A 19,322-nucleotide genomic window follows, 5' to 3' on the forward strand; every position below is an offset into this window, starting at 1 on the left:
CACCACCAGCTTTGGCTTTCCTCTCCCTTCACTGACCATCCTGGTGAACTAACCTACAACTTTGCTATCCTCCATGACCTAGAGCAATTGGTGCAACACCCTACTCGTATTCCTGACCGTCTTGGAGACACGCCCAACATTCTTGACCTTTTCCTGACCTCTAATCCTTCTGCTTATGCTGTCACCCTTTCTTCTCCGTTGGGCTCCTCCGATCATAATCTCATATCTTTATCTTGTCCTATCACTCCAATCCCTCCTCAGGATCCCCCTAAGCGAAGGTGCCTCTGGCGTTTTGCCTCTGCTAGTTGGGGGGACCTGAGGAGGTATTTTGCTGATTTTCCTTGGAATGACTACTGCTTCCGTGTCAGAGACCCGTCTTTGTGTGCTGAGCGCATAACAGAGGTGATAGTGTCTGGCATGGAGGCGTACATTCCTCACTCTTTTTCTCGTCCTAAACCTTCTAAACCTTGGTTTAATTAACACAGTTTGTTCTCGTGCTATACATGATAGAGAGGTGGCCCACAAAAGGTACTTAAGCCTTCCATCACCAGAATCTCATGCACTTTATATTTCTGCCCGGAACCATGCCAAGTCTGTTCTCCAACTAGCCAAAAACTCCTTCATTAACAGAAAATGTCAAAACCTTTCAAGATCTAACTCCCCTCGTGATTTCTGGCATCTAGCCAAAAATATCTCCAATAACTTTGCTTCTTCTTCTTTCCCTCCTCTATTTCAACCAGATGGCACCACTGCTATCACATCTATTTCTAAAGCTGAACTCTTCGCTCAAACCTTTGCTAAAAACTCTACCTTGGACGATTCTGAGCTTGTTCCTCCCTCTCCTCCACCCTCTGACTACTTCATGCCACGTATTAAAATTGTTCGCAATAATGTTTTCCATGCCCTCGCTGGCCTAAACTCTCGGAAGGCTTATGGTCCTGTTGGGTTCCCTCCTATTGTTCTCCGAAACTGTGCCTCCGTGCTTGCACCTTGCCTAGTCAAACTCTTTCAGCTCTGTCTGTCAACATCTACCTTTCCTTCTTGCTGGAAGTTTGCCTACATTCAACCTGTTCCTATAAAGGGTGACCGTTCTTATCCCTCAAACTACCGTCTTATTGCTTTAATTTCCTCCCTATCTAAAGTTTTTTTTAATCTATCCTCAACAGGAAGATTGTTAAACATCTATCACTTCACAACCTTCTATCTGATCGCCAGTATGGGTTCCGTCAAGGCCGCTCTACTGGTGATCTTCTGGTTTTCCTTACTGAGTCTTGGTCATCCTCTTTTAGAGATTTTGGTGAAACTTTTGCTGTTGCCTTGGACATATCAAAAGCTTTTGATAGAGTCTGGCACAAAGCTTTGATTTCCAAACTACCCTCCTACGGTTTCTATCCTTCTCTCTGTAACTTCATCTCAAGTTTCCTTTCTGACCGTTCTATTGCTGCTGTGGTAGACGGTCACTGTTCTTCTCCTATATCTATTAACAGTGGTTTTCCTCAGGGTTCTGTCCTGTCACCCACTCTCTTATTATTCATTAATGATCTTCCAAACCAAACTTCTTGTCCTATCCACTCTTATGCTGATGATACCACCCTGCACTTTTCCACGTCTTTTCATAGACGTCCAAGCCTTCAGGAGGTAAACATATCACGCAGGGAAGCCACAGAACGCTTTACTTCTGATCTTTCTAAAATTTCTGATTGGGGCAGAGCAAACTTGGTATTGTTCAATGCCTCAAAAACTCAATTCCTCCATCTATCAACTCGACACAACCTTCCAGACAACTATCCCCTCTTCTTCAATGACACTCAACTGTCCCCCTCTTCTACACTGAACATCCTCGGTCTGTCCTTTACTTATAATCTGAACTGGAAACTTCACATCTCATCTCTAGCTAAAACAGCTTCTATGAAGTTAGGTGTTCTTAGACGTCTCCGCCAGTTTTTCTCACCTCCCCAGCTGCTAACTCTGTACAAGGGCCTTTTCCGTCCATGTATGGAGTATGCTTCACATGTCTGGGGGGTTCCACTCATACTGCTCTTCTAGACAGGGTGGAATAAAAAACTTTTCGTCTCATCAACTCCTCTCCTCTAACTGACTGTCTTCAGCCTCTCTCTCACCGCCGCAATGTTGCATATCTAGCTGTCTTCTACCGCTATTTTCATGCTAACTGCTCTTCTGATCTTGCTAACTGCATGCCTCCCCTCCTTCCGCGGCCTCGCTGCACAAGACTTTCTTCTTTCTCTCACCCTTATTCTGTCCACCTCTCTAACGCAAGAGTTAACCAGTAATCTCAATCATTCATCCCTTTCTCTGGTAAACTCTGGAACTCCCTGCCTGCTTCTGTATTTCCACCTTCCTATGACTTGAATTCCTTCAAGAGGGAGGTTTCAAGACACTTATTCATCAATTTTTGACCACTGCTTTGACCCTTTTGTGGGACTGGTATTTCAGTGGGCATTTTTTTTTTTTATTGGATTTTTGTTGCCCTTGGCCAGTGTCCTTCCTACATAAAAAAAAAAAAAAGTCACATTTGTGCTTAGTTCTGATTCATTACATTTTCTTGCTCCATTTCTATCCTAACATATTCCACACACAACAAAACAATAGTAGTTAGCCATTGTAACTCCATGCAGATGTTGATAATACGTGTTCTGGGAGTGAATAAGTTTTGATGCTGTTATGATTTATTACTCATGTTTCCTTGCTCCATTTTTATCATGATGTAACTCACAGTCAACGTAGCAATAGTAATCTGTCATTACAACTCTATGCAGATGATACTACGTGTTCTGCGAGCAATTTTAATACGAAAACACATTCGTAGAAGCCCGGCTGGGCGAGGCTGGCAGCGAGTGGCTGTCTGTGCGTCTGTACGTGTGACGCGCCACTCTCTTCCTCCAGCTGCAACTGCTGCCTCGCCTTGTCATTGCCCAGTCTGCCAGACACTCCTCCCTCGCAGAATTACGTGTGGCGTGCAGCACCTCTCAATATCCCACAGGCAGTGAAGAATTACTTTTGTAAAAGTTGAGTTATTGCAAGCAGCAACCAAATAAGAACTGGAAGCGGTGCTGTGTTCTGTTTTTTTGTCCTGTGCTCTCTGACTTCGTAATCTAGTGTTTCTCAGGTCATAAGTTACCATCTGGGTGGTGTTGAGTGGGCGGTAGTGTGTGGCAGTGGTAGTCGTATTGGTCTGTGACTGCGTGAGTGTCTGATGAGCCATGGCGTCTCCAGCAACATTTGACAAGCTGCCTCTAGAGAATGCCCTCGATGACTCGCCCCAGGTAATTATCCATTTGTGTATTTGTCTACAACTTATATTTAATTATATGTATTTTGAGAAGGTTAAGTCTCACCACCACTAATGTTTTTCTTTATGAATATTATTTGCACACACCACTCCCTCGATTGTATACCAAATTAGGTACGTGCCAATTTTGGCCAGCACATACACTTGTTAGATTGTCATCAGTGCACAGGTCCCTTTGATGATTGCATAAAAGCCACATTGAGTCACCAAGGTGTGAAGAACCTTTGTTATAGAAGTGCATCCGTTTAACATTTTCAGACTAAACTACATTTTTTTGGTAGATTTTGATGTGCCTTGAATGAATCTAGTAACTGTTTCAGCTACAAATTAACGTTTTTTCTTTAATACACCGCCCTCACATACATAAACTAATGATTTGTGACGAAAACAAGCAGACATTCATCCATAGAACACCAAAATCTACCAGAAAAATGTAGTTTCATCTTCGCACATGACAAAAAAACAAAGCTAACTAAACCTAACCTAACTAAATCTAACTAAACCCAAGGTAACCTAACTAAACCTAACCTACCTTATTGGTCCTCTGGTACTTCCTCATCACAGGAATCCTCAGTGGGAAGAATGGAGATAATTAAGCTTCATTATTGCTGTGAAATTTTCTTATCGCCACCACATGGAGCCATCTTCCAAGACTGATTCAATCAAGCTCCTTCCTGCCTTGCAGAATACAGCCTGCCTATTGGCTTTTTTTATTTATTTATTTATTTATTTATTTTTTATTGGCTGAGGCATTGTTTCATGCATGTGCTAATGAAATCCCTTCTCTTCTACCCCCCTTCCTTCCTCTTGTCCTTCACTCCCCTTCCTCCCGACAGTGCCTGCAGCCCATTGTGACGCGAGGTAACCTGAGTATGTGGAGGAAACAATATATTTGATAAAAATTAATGTCTCAGGAATTAACAATTTGTGGCAATAAAGATATACACCACTGTGTTATATGAGACCCAAGTACTTCACTGAGAAAATTTTTTTTTATTTATTTATTTATTTTATTTTATTTTATTTTATTTTATTTTATTTATTTATTTATTTATTTATTTATTTATTATTTATTATTTTTTTTTTTTGCCATGAGATAGGTGCACTTATATAAGAATACCGAACCTTTCAGATCCGCACACTGGTGGGGCTGTTTGCTGCTGACTCCCAAGCATTGAGGGACTATGTGACCTCCCTACACCAGCTCTCCTCCAAGCTGGTGGCAGCCCATAACCAGTTGACTTCAGCCTACCAAGACCTGGCAAAGCACCTCAAGGCCTACAAGAACATTGTAAGTGGAGAATGACAGTTTTTTTTTTTTTGAAGGAACATCAGTGCTTCTTTCACAATAGGGAAGTGTCAGAAATCATAGCTAGTTAATCTGTATTCTTTTACTGCCCATGTGGAGGAACTTCTCATCTAAATTTTCAGTAAGTCTTCAACATTTGCCCCATCTTCTTAGATAGATTTGTTGTGTATCATTGTACTATGGGGAAAACTCCAACATGACAATACAGAGGTGTTAAGCCTCAGGTAAAGAATCTCTCTCTCTCTCTCTCTCTCTCTCTCTCTCTCTCTCTCTCTCTCTCTCTCTCTCTCTCTCTCTCTCTCTCTCTCTCTCTCTCTCTATGTCACTTTCATATATGGAGAGCAGTACATTGTGTAGAATTTTATGTATTTGTTTTTGATAGGGTTATATTTTCATGTACTCTGATTTCTGTTGGTTAATTTTTCATGAGCCACAAACCTTCCTTTACTCAGTTATTGTGTTCTTTGCAGAAGTTCTCAGTGGACAATGATAAGGGAGAAGCTGTGGCTGAAACCCTGGAAAAATTTGCTTCCCACATTTCAGAGGTGAGGCCTGTGTGTGTGTGTGTGTGTGCGTGTGTGTGTGTGTGTGTGTGTGTGTGTGTGTGTGTGTGTGTGTGTGTGTGTGTGTGTGTGTGTGTGTGTGTGTTTTTTTTTTACTGAGCATACACAGGTTGGATACCATATTCACTCAGAAGCACACACACACACACACACACACACACACACACATTATATATATATATATATATATATATATATATATATATATATATATATATATATATATATATATATATATATATATATATATATATATATATATATATATATATATATATATATATATATATATATATATATTGCTACAGTTGATATCTTGTATGATTTAAATCAACACAATATTGAATAAATGATATGACAAGGCTGCCACAGTATGTATTCCCTTTTTAGTGGAGATGTGCTTTTCAGCTGATGTCTCACAGATTTTTGTCCTGAGGATGGTTTACTTGTATGTATTTGCTTAATTGGGTTTACTTAATGATAAATGCAGAAGTCAAATTAAGCTTGTATTATATCTGTATCTGTTTGGATCCAACTTGTCATTCTGAGCTATGTATATATATATATATATATATATATATATATATATATATATATATATATATATATATATATATATATATATATATATATATATATATATATATATATATATATATATATATATATATATATATATATATATATATATATATATTTACATAATGTATAATTGTATACTTATGTTCTTTTGTAGCAGAAAAGCACTGCTTACGTATGTGTAAACAGACATTAGGTTTTCTGTTTCACCTCTGCCAAATGCTTTCTCTCCTCTCAGTTGCTTACTCTACACAGGGTATACAGGGAGCTAATCCATGCATGTTTGGAGTGGTGCTCCCACATGTAGGGAGGGTGAACCCACTTGTCTCTCAAAAGTAGATTGGAGTGAAAAGCCATTTCTTGTCCTTGGCTGTTCCCCCAGATATATAAAAAAGCCAGTTATACTTTAATATTATACTGAGATACCACAAGTACCACAGTGTCAGTGACCCAGCATTGCTCACAATACTGTAATAATGAGGGATTAAACAAATAATAGTCACTTTATCCCCACTGTGATCATTAAAGATCATCATTCTTGATAGGTTATACTTTCCAGATGAGTTCATGGGAGCACATCGTTGCCACTCAAATAGCAGATGGGTCTGTGTATCCTCTGTCAAGATTCATAGACACAGAGTTATATGAAATGGACAACAAGGCGTCACAGCATCAAGTAAGTCATTCTATATATTCCTTACTTGACTTGCTTGAGATCAGACACGAATGTGAGTTGGACATAAAATCACTGAATGTATTTGTTATTAAGAATATCTGTAATTCTGTCTCTGCAAAATAACTGAATATTTGATTATTAAACATTTTTGTATATTCCTGAATAAACTTTGTTAGCTATACATCTTTTCCTTTTGGGTTAGTAAGATCATCCAGATGTTCTTTAGTGAAATTGATGAGGCTGGTGAGGGCTGTTGTTCACTTCATTCACAGTTAGTGCCAATTTAACACTTGGTACACATTGAGTAAAATCATGCAACACACTGGACTATATTTAACTGATGCTAGAACCTTGACTATTGTCTGGCTGAAATGTGTTGTAAATTTTATAATTGAATTTTTTGGTAATGCTCTTCTCGTCTTTTCAGCAGACGTTTGATTAAAGATCTGTATCTCATCTTATAGTTAAAATTATGAAAATTTTGCAGACTGCTGGATTAGACATGGAGAAAGCCATCTCTCGATACAGCCGCTGCCGCCGGAAAGACCCCGAGATGGAGCGACGCGAGGCAAACGAGGAAGTCTATGTCACTAGGAAGAAATTCCACCAGGTGACGCATCTCTGAGAAAATTGTAAAAAAGCTTTGTAGTTCATATTAACAGGAAAATATTTGCTTTCTCGTGACTGCCAATATGTATTTCATGAGTCTGGGTATCTCCTCAGACGGCACTGAACTACTATGCCAAAATGAACCAGCTTCAGTACTCACACAAGATAGCACTACTGGAGCCAGTCCTTGGCTTGATGGTGGCAACAAGGGCACACTACAACATGGGCCATGACACCCTCTCTGTCCCTAAGCTGGAAGACTTTCTCTCCAACGTATCTGTGTCTGCCAAGAGGTGCGTGTCATGAGTGGATCACTTGTTGGTGTGGGGTTAGTGTGCTTGTCTCATAAGTTTGAATCTTGGGATGAACTGAGACTATTTGTTCTCACTCCTTATATGTGTTTGAGTGTGTGTATTTGCTGTAGAAGACTAGAAATGATATACATTACACACTGACACACAGGAGTCTAAAAAGATGAAACCAATAACTCTTTTCCTTTTTACTAAGGGAAGGACTGTGCCATGAATTATGCCATGAGTACTGAAAGGAAACCATTAATTGCTGGTGTTTTGTGTCCTTCACTTTTTATGTTTGCACTTTAACTCAAGCTAAAGACATAATTAAAAAATAATTGACTTTAGCTCCAGTGAGAGAGAGAGAGAGAGAGAGAGAGAGAGAGAGAGAGAGAGAGAGAGAGAGAGAGAGAGAGAGAGAGAGAATTTCCCTTAAAATAAATATTTCTCTGTATTTGTATAGCATCCATGATGACCAAATGAAGGAAAGAAATGATACCCTTGAGCTGATAGACTCCATAATCACCCAGTCCCAGCTCATGTATTACGCCCAGCCCCCTGCAGACATTGCTGCGCTGCCCCCAGACACCACCCTCACCACCAAGAGTGGCTACCTCAATGTGCAGAAGTAAGACAAACACATTAGGACACTTACTTTGATATGTACTGATGGGATACCAGAGAATTAATGTTACTAAAAGTTTATGTTCACATTCCATTATTTAAGAAGAATTATATAGTTGAAATGAAACTGAAGGCATTATGGATATTTTATCCAGAATTTATGCATTGTTTTGATAACGTAGTTAGCTTTTTTAATGGATTTCATTGAAGTGGTCTCAAGGCTGAGTAAGTTTACTAATTTTTATCCCAAGTTTATGTATTGACTGATAATATGGACAGCTTTTTTCATTTAGTGTTTTGAAATGGCCTTGAGGATGAATAAGTTTAATCTTTGAGGGAAGTGACCACAGCTGCCTCCGTGTACAGTCACCAGTTCAGACAGACAGGCAACTCAGTCATGACTCTTCAACAACAGGAAGTATATGGGTGTCATGAGCTCCTGGGAACGACAGTACGTGTTTGTGGAAGGTGGTAACCTGATGGGGGTGGCCAAGGGTGAGCCAGTGGGGTCACTGTTACTGGAGATTGACTCCTCCACAGTGGTGCACGCCACAGACACGGATGACCGCCTCCACGTGTTCCAAGTTGCCACCAGTAAAAAGTGAGAAGCTTTCACCTTTTGTGATATAACAAGAGTGTTGTAATCAAAATTCTCAGGATAAGTAATCAGAATAGAACAAGAAATAATGGGTTCAAGCTTGAAAAAATTAGATTTAGAAAAGAGAGAAAGTAATTGGTTCTCAGATAATAGTGATAGATGAATGGAATGGACTCAGTAATCAGGTTGTTAGTGCTGAGTCATTAGGAAGCTTTAAAAGAAGATTAGACAGAATTATGGATGGAGATGATAGGTGGAAATAGGTAGTTATGTTTAAGTAGTTATGTTTATGTTTATGTTATGTAGGCTTGATGGCTTCTTGCAGCTTCTCTTATTTTTGTATATTTGTTATGCTTATGGTGTTTCTGTACATTTTATAATTATTTTTGTGTTATCTTTAATGATAAGTGGTAAATGCTTGTCACATGCCTACCTAGAGCTTAGTAAACTTAGGTATTTAGAATAATAGTTGCCAAGTGATTGTGATGTGTGACCTGCTGGTCATGACAGTTTTCCTGTACTGACTCCTTATTTTCCATCCTAGAGTCATGATTCCTTATTGTGTAAGAGCAGGAAAGGATGCATTGATGATGGGTGGGTGATGATGCTGGCACCGGTTGTCTTCCAGGTATGTCACCCTGCAAGCCCTCAATGACCGGGAGCGAGATGAGTGGATGTTGACCATCCACAATCTAGGCAAGGATGGCGGGTACATCAAGGATGAGAAGGTTGTCCCGCCATCTCTCTTGTCTGGCGTGGGGCAGTTCTTTGTAAGTCCACAAGACCACAAGAGAGAATGCTCACCTTGTCAGTCTGTTGATATATAAATAGATATAAATTTCTTTATTAAAATGGAGCCAGGTCTTGAATCAGCTTTTTCTAATACATTTTTATGCATGTATCAGAAACAGCATATGTTTGGAATATTATTTTTTCTCCTTTCTTTGCCAAATAAGGCTCTCTGTCCCTTTCCTACAGGCTGACAAGTTCCATGCTGCCTCTGCTGCCATTGGCTCCACTCCCCCAACCCCAACCCTGGCTGGCTCCACTGCCACCACCACCTCTACTGCCTCAACAGGGGCCACCAGCAGTCCCCCAGAGGTAGTGGCAATCCCCCCTGATGCTCCAATTGTGTTTGACCTTCTCACTTCCAATGAGGAAACCTTCACGCTTGATATGAACAGGTGAATATTATGACACTTGAGGAATAGAAGCAAGGCAAGTTATGCCATATAGAGAAGATTTGGTGATTATAATGCTTTAGGTAATGACATGTATGAAATAGTTGGTCCAAGAGATGAGTTGAGAATTGTATTTAACATCACAATGTGGTGTGGGGTGTTCAGAAAGTTATCCTTGCTGCATTGCAAATTTGAGTATAGAAAGTATAAGTTGTATTACCTTTGTTGCAGTGAGAATGATGAATCTGCCGGTGGGGATGTGGTGCTGAAGGAAGACGAGCCACGCACCTTCTTTGGGGTGCGTTTTCTTGGCTCCATGGGCGTCAATGTGGACCGAGGTGAGTGAGGAAGGCAGGTAGTGGTGGCTCTTGAGTGGCACTGTTCCTGAGGCTCCAGCACACAAGGTGTATTTCTGACAACATGACGAATTACAATGTTGCACAAGCCTAGACTTTCAGAGTTAGATGGCAGCTTGCTGGTTGAAGGATTGTGACTTTATGCTGTGACTTCAACCAGTAGGTGTGAGAAAGTTTGCACTTCCTCGTTTCTTGAAATTAGTATTCTCTTCTTTTGAAATTATTCATTTGGGCAGCTAGTGGGTATTCTAATTTGTTGTAAGTTTGCATTGGGTTATATGTACTTGACAGATTTGGTTTCTCTAATACCACAACCATTTTCAAATTTTTTAGTGTGTTCCAGGTTAATGTGTTGTTAGAAGTACACTTTTGTGATAGGGTCAAAGCTTTCACTTTGGAAAGTGAAGCCAGAATCTGTTGGCATCATAGAGCAATACTAACTAATGCAATAGTGTGTGGTATTGGCTATTTTTTGTTTTTGCTAATTTGAACTAATTTGTGATAGCAGTTCAATATGCAGCAGCAGCATCAGCAGCTGAAATTTGATTGGTGGAATAACCTGTAGCATGCAAGCCATTATTGCTTCCTCTGGGACCATGTGTACAGGAGGCTTTCACAGGCACACCCGTGGAACGTAACACTTCATGCCCTCACCACCTGACACTAGATCCTCACATCTGCCACTGACTTCATTTCTTCAGTGTGGACTCTCACTCATTTCATGCACAGGGGAATACTTCAGGTTCTCTATATTTTTTTTCTTTTCTTCTCTTTTGTTATTACCTGTGAAGTACTGACAACATATCAGCTCAGTTTTTTCCTAAGCTTTTCATCTACAGATGAACAACAACAAAAAAATAGAGTATAATTTGAAAGAAAATACAAATATGGACTTTTTTTTGTGTGTGTGTGTGTGTGTGTGTTAATTATTCATTCATATCATGCCCAATTATGTCATTGAGTGGTATTTAACTTAAAATCTCTTTTTCAGTTGTTTCTTTCATAAATGGTAAGTTGTCACACTGAGCTGCACATTGCTTCCAAGTCACCTCACCCCAAGAGCCTGCTAACCATTGCATGAGTGTTTACTTAATAAGTGTGTTCAGTATGCAAGTCAAGTCAGCTACCAGCAACAAGTGCATGATTTCTCTCTCTCTCTCTCTCTCTCTCTCTCTCTCTCTCTCTCTCTCTCTCTCTCTCTCTCTCTCTCTCTCTCTCTCTCTCTCTCTCTCTCTCTCTCTCTCTCTCTCTCTCTCTCTCTCAAGTGAATTCCAGCTCCATCCTCAACACATTAAAGTGATGAATCTTTGAGTGTTCTAATATGTCATAAAAAAAGTAGCTTCCATTCTTGATTCATCATGGAGGAATGTTCAAATAATAATCATCTTCATCATCCTTGTATTCAGCCTCAAGAAAGCACGAAGAAGCAATCCTAGGGGAAGAAGCCCAGTGAAGCCTCCCTGTCATTCATATCTCACTTTCTGTAATTCTCTGCCCTAGCATAAATTATGACAACACTAATAACAGCAATACATGAACTGTATAACTCGTAATAACTTGTACCCTCAACAGATTGTTTTCCATATACCTTGTGCTTGTTAATGCATTGATGTAAGTCCTGCCTGCTGTAATCTGATTTGACCCTTAGCCTCTGAGTAGATCATGTCTTCCTTCATTCAGTAGACTATTCTAGTATTACTTTAGTATCATTGCTGATTTGTAATTTTAGTTGAAATAAAAGGTATAGCTGTGTTCTGAGATTGTTGGTTAATGGTTGTGAAATGTGTTTCGTCACCAAATTGCATCTCATATTTGCTATTCGTTGATTAGTTTCTATATTATTCAAAGTCACAACCCTTATTGTACATATATGAAGAACCTGTACATGACACTTCAGCCTTACCTTGTGTGATGGTTATTTGTAGTGCAATGGTGCCTGCAGGTCAGAGTGTGGTATGTGAGGTGATGCGGAGAATCCTGGCAGCAAGGGCCATCCATAACCTTTTCTCCACTACTGAGCTCAAGTTGTGCATCACCAACACCCACCTGGTGCTTGCCGATCCTGCCTCCAGTGCTGTCCGCCTCCAGCACAGCCTGAAGGAGATCGCCTACTGGGCTGCTCACACTGAAAACCATAAGTGAGGCCTGACTTCATTGTTGCATTGCCTCGTGTATAGGTAGAGCTCTGGAAAAAAGTTAGATGTTAATTAGAGGTTCCTTAGGTAGAAAATCTTGGAATCTAAACATGAATGGGGGAGTATGGTAATTAAGAGGAAGGACTTGTTGTCATGCTGATGACTGTACTGTGTAAGTCTGTATGAGTGAGGAATGATACTAAAATGGTCTTTTGTCCTTTCCTCAGATTAGTTGGGTACATTGTGCGGCAGAGTGACAACAACGGCGTGGAAGGCACAAAGTATTCTTGTTTTGTGTATGAAGCAGATGTCAGTGGGACAGACGTGTGCTCAGCCCTGGGAGTGGCAGCCAAGGCGGCCTATGAACAGCTGCTGGAGAAGAAGACATTTGAGAAAAAGAGAAAACAAGAAACAGTAAGAATATTTTTAGCTTTATTTAGTTATTTATATATTAATCTACTTATTTATTTCTTTATTCTGTTTATCATGTTCTGTGTTTATGTGTTTCCATGTCTAGAAATAATACTTTGTTTTAAAAGCTTCTGAATAATTACATTTAACACATTTGTCATGTGTGGCATCTCAGCACTCCTGCCTGCCTGGCATTACCATCTTGTCACCATCATTTGTGTGTCCATTGACTTACACACTGAGATGAGGCATATAGCACTCATAGGATAGCCCATACAATAGAGTGCAAAAACTTCCACTACATATATTTACTGAATTGCAGACCATGGATACTTTCTTCTCCCATTGTTCATTGGTGCACCTGTGTATCTTAGGTGCAAATAATCCATGTAAGTTAATTGAGTGCACAGGGTTTCTCATTTTCATAAATTTACCTTGCAGAAGCTGCTTTTGGCCAACATTGCACAGCTGCCTGACATCAGCGATCCTCCCAAGGTGAGCTCTGACGGACAATTCCTTATCCTGGATGGTGATCTGCCAGGGGAGTCACCCACTCACTCCCCTCCTGTTGTGCCACGTCTGCCTCAGCCAGCTCCCACTCCCCGCTTCCCACCACCTGCTGAAGAGGAGCATCCAGAGAGTGAGGCTTAGCACCACACAGCCTCCCATGAGTGCCCACTGTGTATCACTTTGTCTTTGCCTGCCTGAGGTTGAGCATGCTCTGTATCACCCCATGGTTCACACTGACAGTGCCAGCTGTATAATATGTATGGTAACAGACAGCTGCTGTCAGCCCTCAAGTGTCAGCTTGGTGCGCCTGCTCGGCTGCAAGCACTCAGGTTCACTCCTCGTTGTCGCAGGTGAGTGGTCAGAGTGGATTGGTTAACTCTAGGTTAAGTTATTTGTAGGATGTCTTGCATTTAAGTATTTTGTAGTGTTTGTAACAACTTTTTATCCAAGAGGAGCAATTTTCAAGCAGCATTCAATTGCTTAGGAAGTCCTGATTGGTAATTAGTTCAGTAGTGCTTAGAAGTCACATGTCAGTTTTATGAAATGGAGAATGAATATGAAGCATTTCCACAGTTTTGACTATCTATAATGTGTGGCTCAGATGCTGTACATTTTCTTTTGACTAAGCTGAGAGGTTTTCATTTAAGTCACAAGTGAAAAAGTGTTTTTGTGACAGTTTGCATCAGTAACATTATCATGATAAGGATTGCCAGTAAATCCCCTGTTTCTTCCAAAGAAATCCATTCCTTTATTCTTTTCTTTTCCCTCTCTTACTTGATCATGTGTTCAGTACAGCCTGACACACTCTTGATGGGAAACAGTGTTTTGCATGCATTTTAGTGTTTTGGTACATAAGTAGCTCAAAAACACTCAAAACACACTTTCCTTGATATGGTTTGACATGTCCATTGTGTGTAATTTCTTGTTAAGGAGTCCAGGAGTCGATGAGTGAAATGGTCTTCAAAGGGTAAGACTAGTTTTTTATGTAATGAGTTTTGCTACTCATATATATACAATTATTTTTGTATATGAAGATTAAGACTCATTTCTGTATTATTAATTTTTGCTCCTCATATTTACAGTTGATCATGATTGTTTTTCACATATATTGAGAGTTTATATGGGCAGCAAGTTTTCTCATATGCATGTAATTGGGAGTGCTAATTGTTCATTCATTATATTCCCGTACATATTTTTCTTATACCTTACCAGGGTCCTATTCTCTTTACCTAGAGCAGCTCTGGCAGTCATACACCAGCTAAGTAAAAAGAGTAAAACCAATAAGGTTAAGGAAAATACACACACACAAATAAGATCTGTTAAGAATAATTATATGTACAACTTTTGATGATTTTGGGCGAGGCAAAGCTGATACAGTATCTTCAAGAGGACATGTTACATTCCTTGTGTTTTTTGTGTGACATTTGAGGAATCTGTTTAAGGGCAAGATAGGAGGGAGTGAGGAATGCCAAAGTAATGTGTGGTGGTGTCAGTAATAAGTCACAAAAAATTGTCTTGAAATTTGATGCAACTTTAAATTTAATCTTGTGTTAAGGCTGATTTTGTCCTGACAGGTAGTTTAGATTTAGTTTTGATCTTTCTCCTTGACGGGGATTGTTTACCCATCTTTACCAGGGAGTGACTTACCTGGTGATGATGGTGATGGTGATTGCTATTATTTACTCTGTTTAGTGCTCCAGGTGTCAGAAAAGTCCACTTATGGTTTCCTTGATTTGGCTACCTAAACACAGTCACCATTTCTCAGCAGTAGGTGACCATGTGCACCCTTCAGTTCTTTAAAAAGCAAGCAAGGAGTCAGTCTTAGTCATGCAGAGGTATCAGAAGGATTTATGAGGAACTTTCTTTAGAGATTCCATGTTTTGCTATATATTTCATTGTATGTGTTGATGCTATGTTGAGTTACAATTCTAGTCACAAGTTCAACTGTGGTAATGCATGGCAATGAATTAGCTTTATGTAATCAGATTGATTTAAATGCCTATTATAAGGATGCACAAGAGGAAAGGGAATTAATTTAAATTCTCTTGTCCATTCATCTGTATTCTGAATTTCATAACCAAGGTAAATACTCACTTGCAAAGTTTTGGTGTGCATTGTTAGACAAAGGCCAAAGGTGATATCTAGTTTGAAGGAGAGAGACTAAGTTTGTTTAGCAAGAAATGTGTCATCATCCTAATGAGTTATTTTATATGTATATTTTGATACTCAGAAAGACTATGTTGCCTCAGCAGATTTTTAGTGATCTGTGATATACTGAGGCACCTCTCACAAATATAGGCTTCTCATTATGTTACACAACAATATACTGAGTGGCTACAAAAATTACATCCCCAGTGTGTATCATGGACAGGTGATGCCTTTCTGGCTCCTCACTACAGAGGATTTGAGGCCAGAAAGTGAAACAATAGATAGTCATGATTGAGAAAGTGATAGTAGAATTTTATAAGATCCCTGCAAACACACTTTCACTTATAGGAAAATATAGATGTTGCATGGTGTATTGTGTAAGTGGATCTGTGAGAAGTGATGACATTTTTGACATTAAACCTTTGGAGTTTCCAGGTGTGTGTGTGTGTGTGTGTGTGTGTGTGTGTGTGTGTGTGTTACAGTTTTGTATGTTTCTTCTTGTGGTGAACCTGAGTATAGTGTGGCTTTATTGTGTATGCCTGTGCCAGAGAGAAGTGTTTCTCCATGTAATTGTAAGAGTAATATAACAGATAAGAATTACCTGCTGTATTTTGGAGTCTGATCAAACTGTTTAATATGTAACTGCATGTCCTGTTGTGTGAAGTGTGAGCATTTGTGTTGAGTCTGCTTTACTGCCTGGCGGCTGATCATTGTTCCTTGGTATATTAAGGGACTCGTTTGTTTAATATGAAGATATATTTTTTATGAAGATGTTATGGTTTAGTGTTAAATAGGTAGCTTTAAAATGTACATTGTGTTTGGTGTCAAATAGATGTGTTGGGATGATAGTAATATATACTAATAGTTACTGTAATACTTTGACCTGAGCCTGGTGGATGGAGAGGTAATGCTGATGTTATACAATGTGTTTGTTTTGATGAGATGGTGAGCTTTGCATCCTGTATGGATGTGTTTTTTCTCTTGAATTGTATTTAGTATGAAACATCATTTACCACTGAAGTGAATATTTCAGGTGAAACCTGGAATCTTTGTAAAAGTGGAACTGTGGTCAGGAAGATGTTGGTTCATGTTTTATGTTTTGCAAGCATTTATTGTCGTCATTTATATTTAAGGAAGTTAACCAAAGGTATTGTAAGGAATTAGATAAGGATTTGTTTCTATTTTCAGGGTCCAAGAATGGGATTGCATATTCTTGATGACAATGTCACCATATAAAATTTTGTAAACTTGTTAATTCTTACATAGTGTGCTGTAAATACCTTTGGTTTATTTTGGTCATTGATACAAGTACAGATGTATACTGTACAAGACTGATGGCTTTCAAAAGTGTTATTATTACTTTTGTTATTATTATTATTATTATTATTATTACTATTATTATTATTATTTATCTAATTATTATTATTATTATTATTATTATTATTATTATTATTATTATTATTATTATTATTATTATTATTATGTTTGTTTATGTTTCTGGGCATATAATCTGAGGTAATTTTTCCATTGAGTTGCTTTTGTCCTTTACTGACATCCTGTGTGTGAACTGTGTGTGTCTGGAGATATGCTGCTGTGGAATGAAACATGAGCACACAAAGGTTTAACAATCCTGCAGCTTTTACCCAGCATGGAAATCTTGTGTCTGTAGATGTTCTAACATTTCCTTCCACACTGTGTTTAGTCTGCTGTGTGTTGCATGAAGGCTGAAAGAAATTGCATATACAATCATCAAAACTTGGCAGTTCACTGAAATTTGGTGTGGCAAAATGTGTTTTCAAATTTGCTGAATTATTTAATCCATAATTTGCCAAATGTCATAATACTTGGATATAGAGTCCCAAGTCCTATGTGGATAGAAGTACCATGTAGATTTTATCAGCAACTCTGAACTGCTGGCTTTGTAACTCCCAGTAACTGCGTGTGTGTGTGTGTGTGTGTGTATGTGCACACGCCCGCACGCACGCATAATAGAAAACACTATGTTATACATTTGGAAGTATCAACATTCTCTGTATTTTCTTTTATTTAATTACCTATTTCATCTTATCCAAGGTGAATCTTCTTTCATGGTAGTCTACTTTGTCTCTTATCTTCTCCTTTCCTCTCTGATGGAAGGATCTATGTTATATGAGATAGATTGTCCCTCATGTATTGGCAAGGCTTCACTTACACAGTACTCTACTTCTAAATGGGATGGAATCAGCAGCTTGCTCTCTCTCTCTCTCTCTCTCTCTCTCTCTCTCTCTCTCTCTCTCTCTCTCTCTCTCTCTCTCTCTCTCTCTCTCTCTCTCTCTCTCTCTCTCTCTCTCTCTCTCTCTCTCTCTCTCTCTCTCTCTCTCTCTCTCTCTCTCTCTCTCTCTCTCTCTCTCTTCTCTTCTCTTCTCTTCTCTTCTCTTCTCTTCTCCTCTCCTCTCCATTATTGAACTTCCACAGTGTTGCATCTTTTGCTATTTTCTGCTTTTACTTTAGTGGTTATTCACACTTACGTTTGTTATGAATGTGAGGTTTGATGTTGAAATTTTGGCATTCTAGCATAGGGAAGGTGTGTTGGTCATATGTACAGTACATGAGAGTTGCTAAATGTTGTGACTGACCAGACAAATTCTTGGGCAGAGGTGATCATCTTCATAACTGAATACTCTCTCTCTCTCTCTCTCTCTCTCTCTCTCTCTCTCTCTCTCTCTCTCTCTCTCTCTCTCTCTCTCTCTCTCTCTCTCTCTCTCTCTCTCTCTCTCTCTCTCTCTCTCTCTCTCTCTCTCTGTTGATGGCAAGCAAGATGGTAAATATGTATCTCTGTTCAAGAATGTGGTATTTCCACCAGACACATTTCCTTAGACAATATGCAGCAGCGAGTTGCCTCACTAAGGTGATATTTTGTATGCAGATTCACAGCAGGTTTTATAAGAAGTTGCTGAGTATTTATGTTTACCATTATTTACTTGGAATATTGTATCTTTTCGTAACATGAGCGTTATGTAGTCAGTTAACCCTTACCATATATTTTATACTATTTTCAGCTTTAAATCTCTATATTATATATATTTATGAAGACTTGGTGGTAGAATCTGGGTCATTACCACTCGCTCAGATGATTATATGTATGGAACTGCAATATTGAGATTCATAGGAAGAAACATTTGAATGGAGTTCAATTATTTCACTGGTGGACTCAGCAATCAAGGAAATGTTATCGAAATCATTACAATATATAGTAGTTTGTATAAAGAAGAGTGAACTGTTGTAAGGTATGTAGTTATGATAACTTTTGATAAAGTAGCTTTGGTTAATCTGTACAGCCCCAGTGACAATGTTGTATCTATAGACATGCATGTAATGTTCTGCTCCAGCAACGATACTGTATTGGCAGCTTTTCTGATCTTTACATTTACCTCTCATAAATGTTGTACTTGCTTCAAACTTGGGTTTGTTGTGCACCTCTGTGTAGGGCACAATACCTCAAGTTGGTGCTCACACACTTGTGGCAGGCTCAGCAGTACATGATCAGAAAGGGTCACTTCCAGGAGTGTATGCATTATGGTAATAATTCCTTCTCACCCTTCATTGTAGCTTCATCAGCCTCCCTCTTGACACAAGCCTGGGAAATATGAATGTGCAGGAGGCCTTTAAATGCCCTCTATCAGTACTTCCATGCATGTTTTGTCTACATGAGCTTTTCATGTCATTTCATACATAAAACAAAATATTTAAAAAACTGCCTGTGTCTGGGTGTATCTATTTTTTAATTAACAGTGGGCTGTACAGGTTAATGTTTGAGTAACTGTTTGGTCATTCATGCTCTATGTTCCTAAATTCTAATAAATTGTGAATGAACTAGTTCCATTGGTAAGGTTTCAAGTGGATATTTTAGCTATCAATAAAACCTAGTCAACAATTTGATTCTGTTATGAAGCCTCATTACTATACATGTTGTGTGTCTGTTAATCTCTTACGTCTTGTTCAGCTTTGATATCCAGCACCCCTCTCTCTAGTACGTGAGAT

The 19,322-nt window shown here is 39.0% G+C and overlaps 1 protein-coding gene across 2 annotated transcripts; it reads left to right on the forward strand.

Annotated features, from left to right (window-relative positions):
- The first annotated feature begins 2,806 nt into the window (after positions 1–2,806).
- On the forward strand, positions 2,807–19,215 carry LOC135106602 (DCC-interacting protein 13-alpha-like). 2 transcript variants are annotated; one of them, XM_064015873.1, is made up of 15 exons: positions 2,807–3,284; positions 4,443–4,601; positions 5,090–5,164; positions 6,321–6,437; positions 6,925–7,047; positions 7,161–7,339; positions 7,803–7,967; positions 8,379–8,564; positions 9,190–9,331; positions 9,540–9,745; positions 9,974–10,080; positions 11,090–11,107; positions 12,041–12,236; positions 12,461–12,647; positions 13,086–19,215. In XM_064015873.1, exons 1-15 carry the CDS (start codon positions 3,222–3,224, stop codon positions 13,293–13,295), a joined length of 2,133 nt encoding a protein of 710 aa, XP_063871943.1. In that variant the 5' UTR covers positions 2,807–3,221; the 3' UTR covers positions 13,296–19,215. The 2 variants fall into 2 exon arrangements, with proteins under 2 accessions (XP_063871943.1, XP_063871944.1); XM_064015874.1 differs by lacking the exon at positions 11,090–11,107 and having other exon boundaries at positions 2,809–3,284.
- Positions 19,216–19,322: the final 107 nt, after the last annotated feature.

Source organism: Scylla paramamosain, chromosome 13, assembly GCF_035594125.1.
Source record: "Scylla paramamosain isolate STU-SP2022 chromosome 13, ASM3559412v1, whole genome shotgun sequence".
Classification (NCBI taxonomy): domain Eukaryota; kingdom Metazoa; phylum Arthropoda; class Malacostraca; order Decapoda; family Portunidae; genus Scylla; species Scylla paramamosain.

What these genes read in the sequence shown, in the direction of transcription:
- LOC135106602 (XM_064015873.1), top strand. Translation starts at nt 3,222, where the DNA reads ATGGCGTCTCCAGCAACATTTGACAAGCTGCCTCTAGAGAATGCCCTC. An exon ending in TCAAGGCCTACAAGAACATT is followed by an intron (nt 4,602 to 5,089) that starts GTAAGTGGAGAA and finishes TGTTCTTTGCAG; the next exon opens with AAGTTCTCAGTGGACAATGA. An exon ending in AAAAGAGAAAACAAGAAACA is followed by an intron (nt 12,648 to 13,085) that starts GTAAGAATATTT and finishes TTTACCTTGCAG; the next exon opens with AAGCTGCTTTTGGCCAACAT.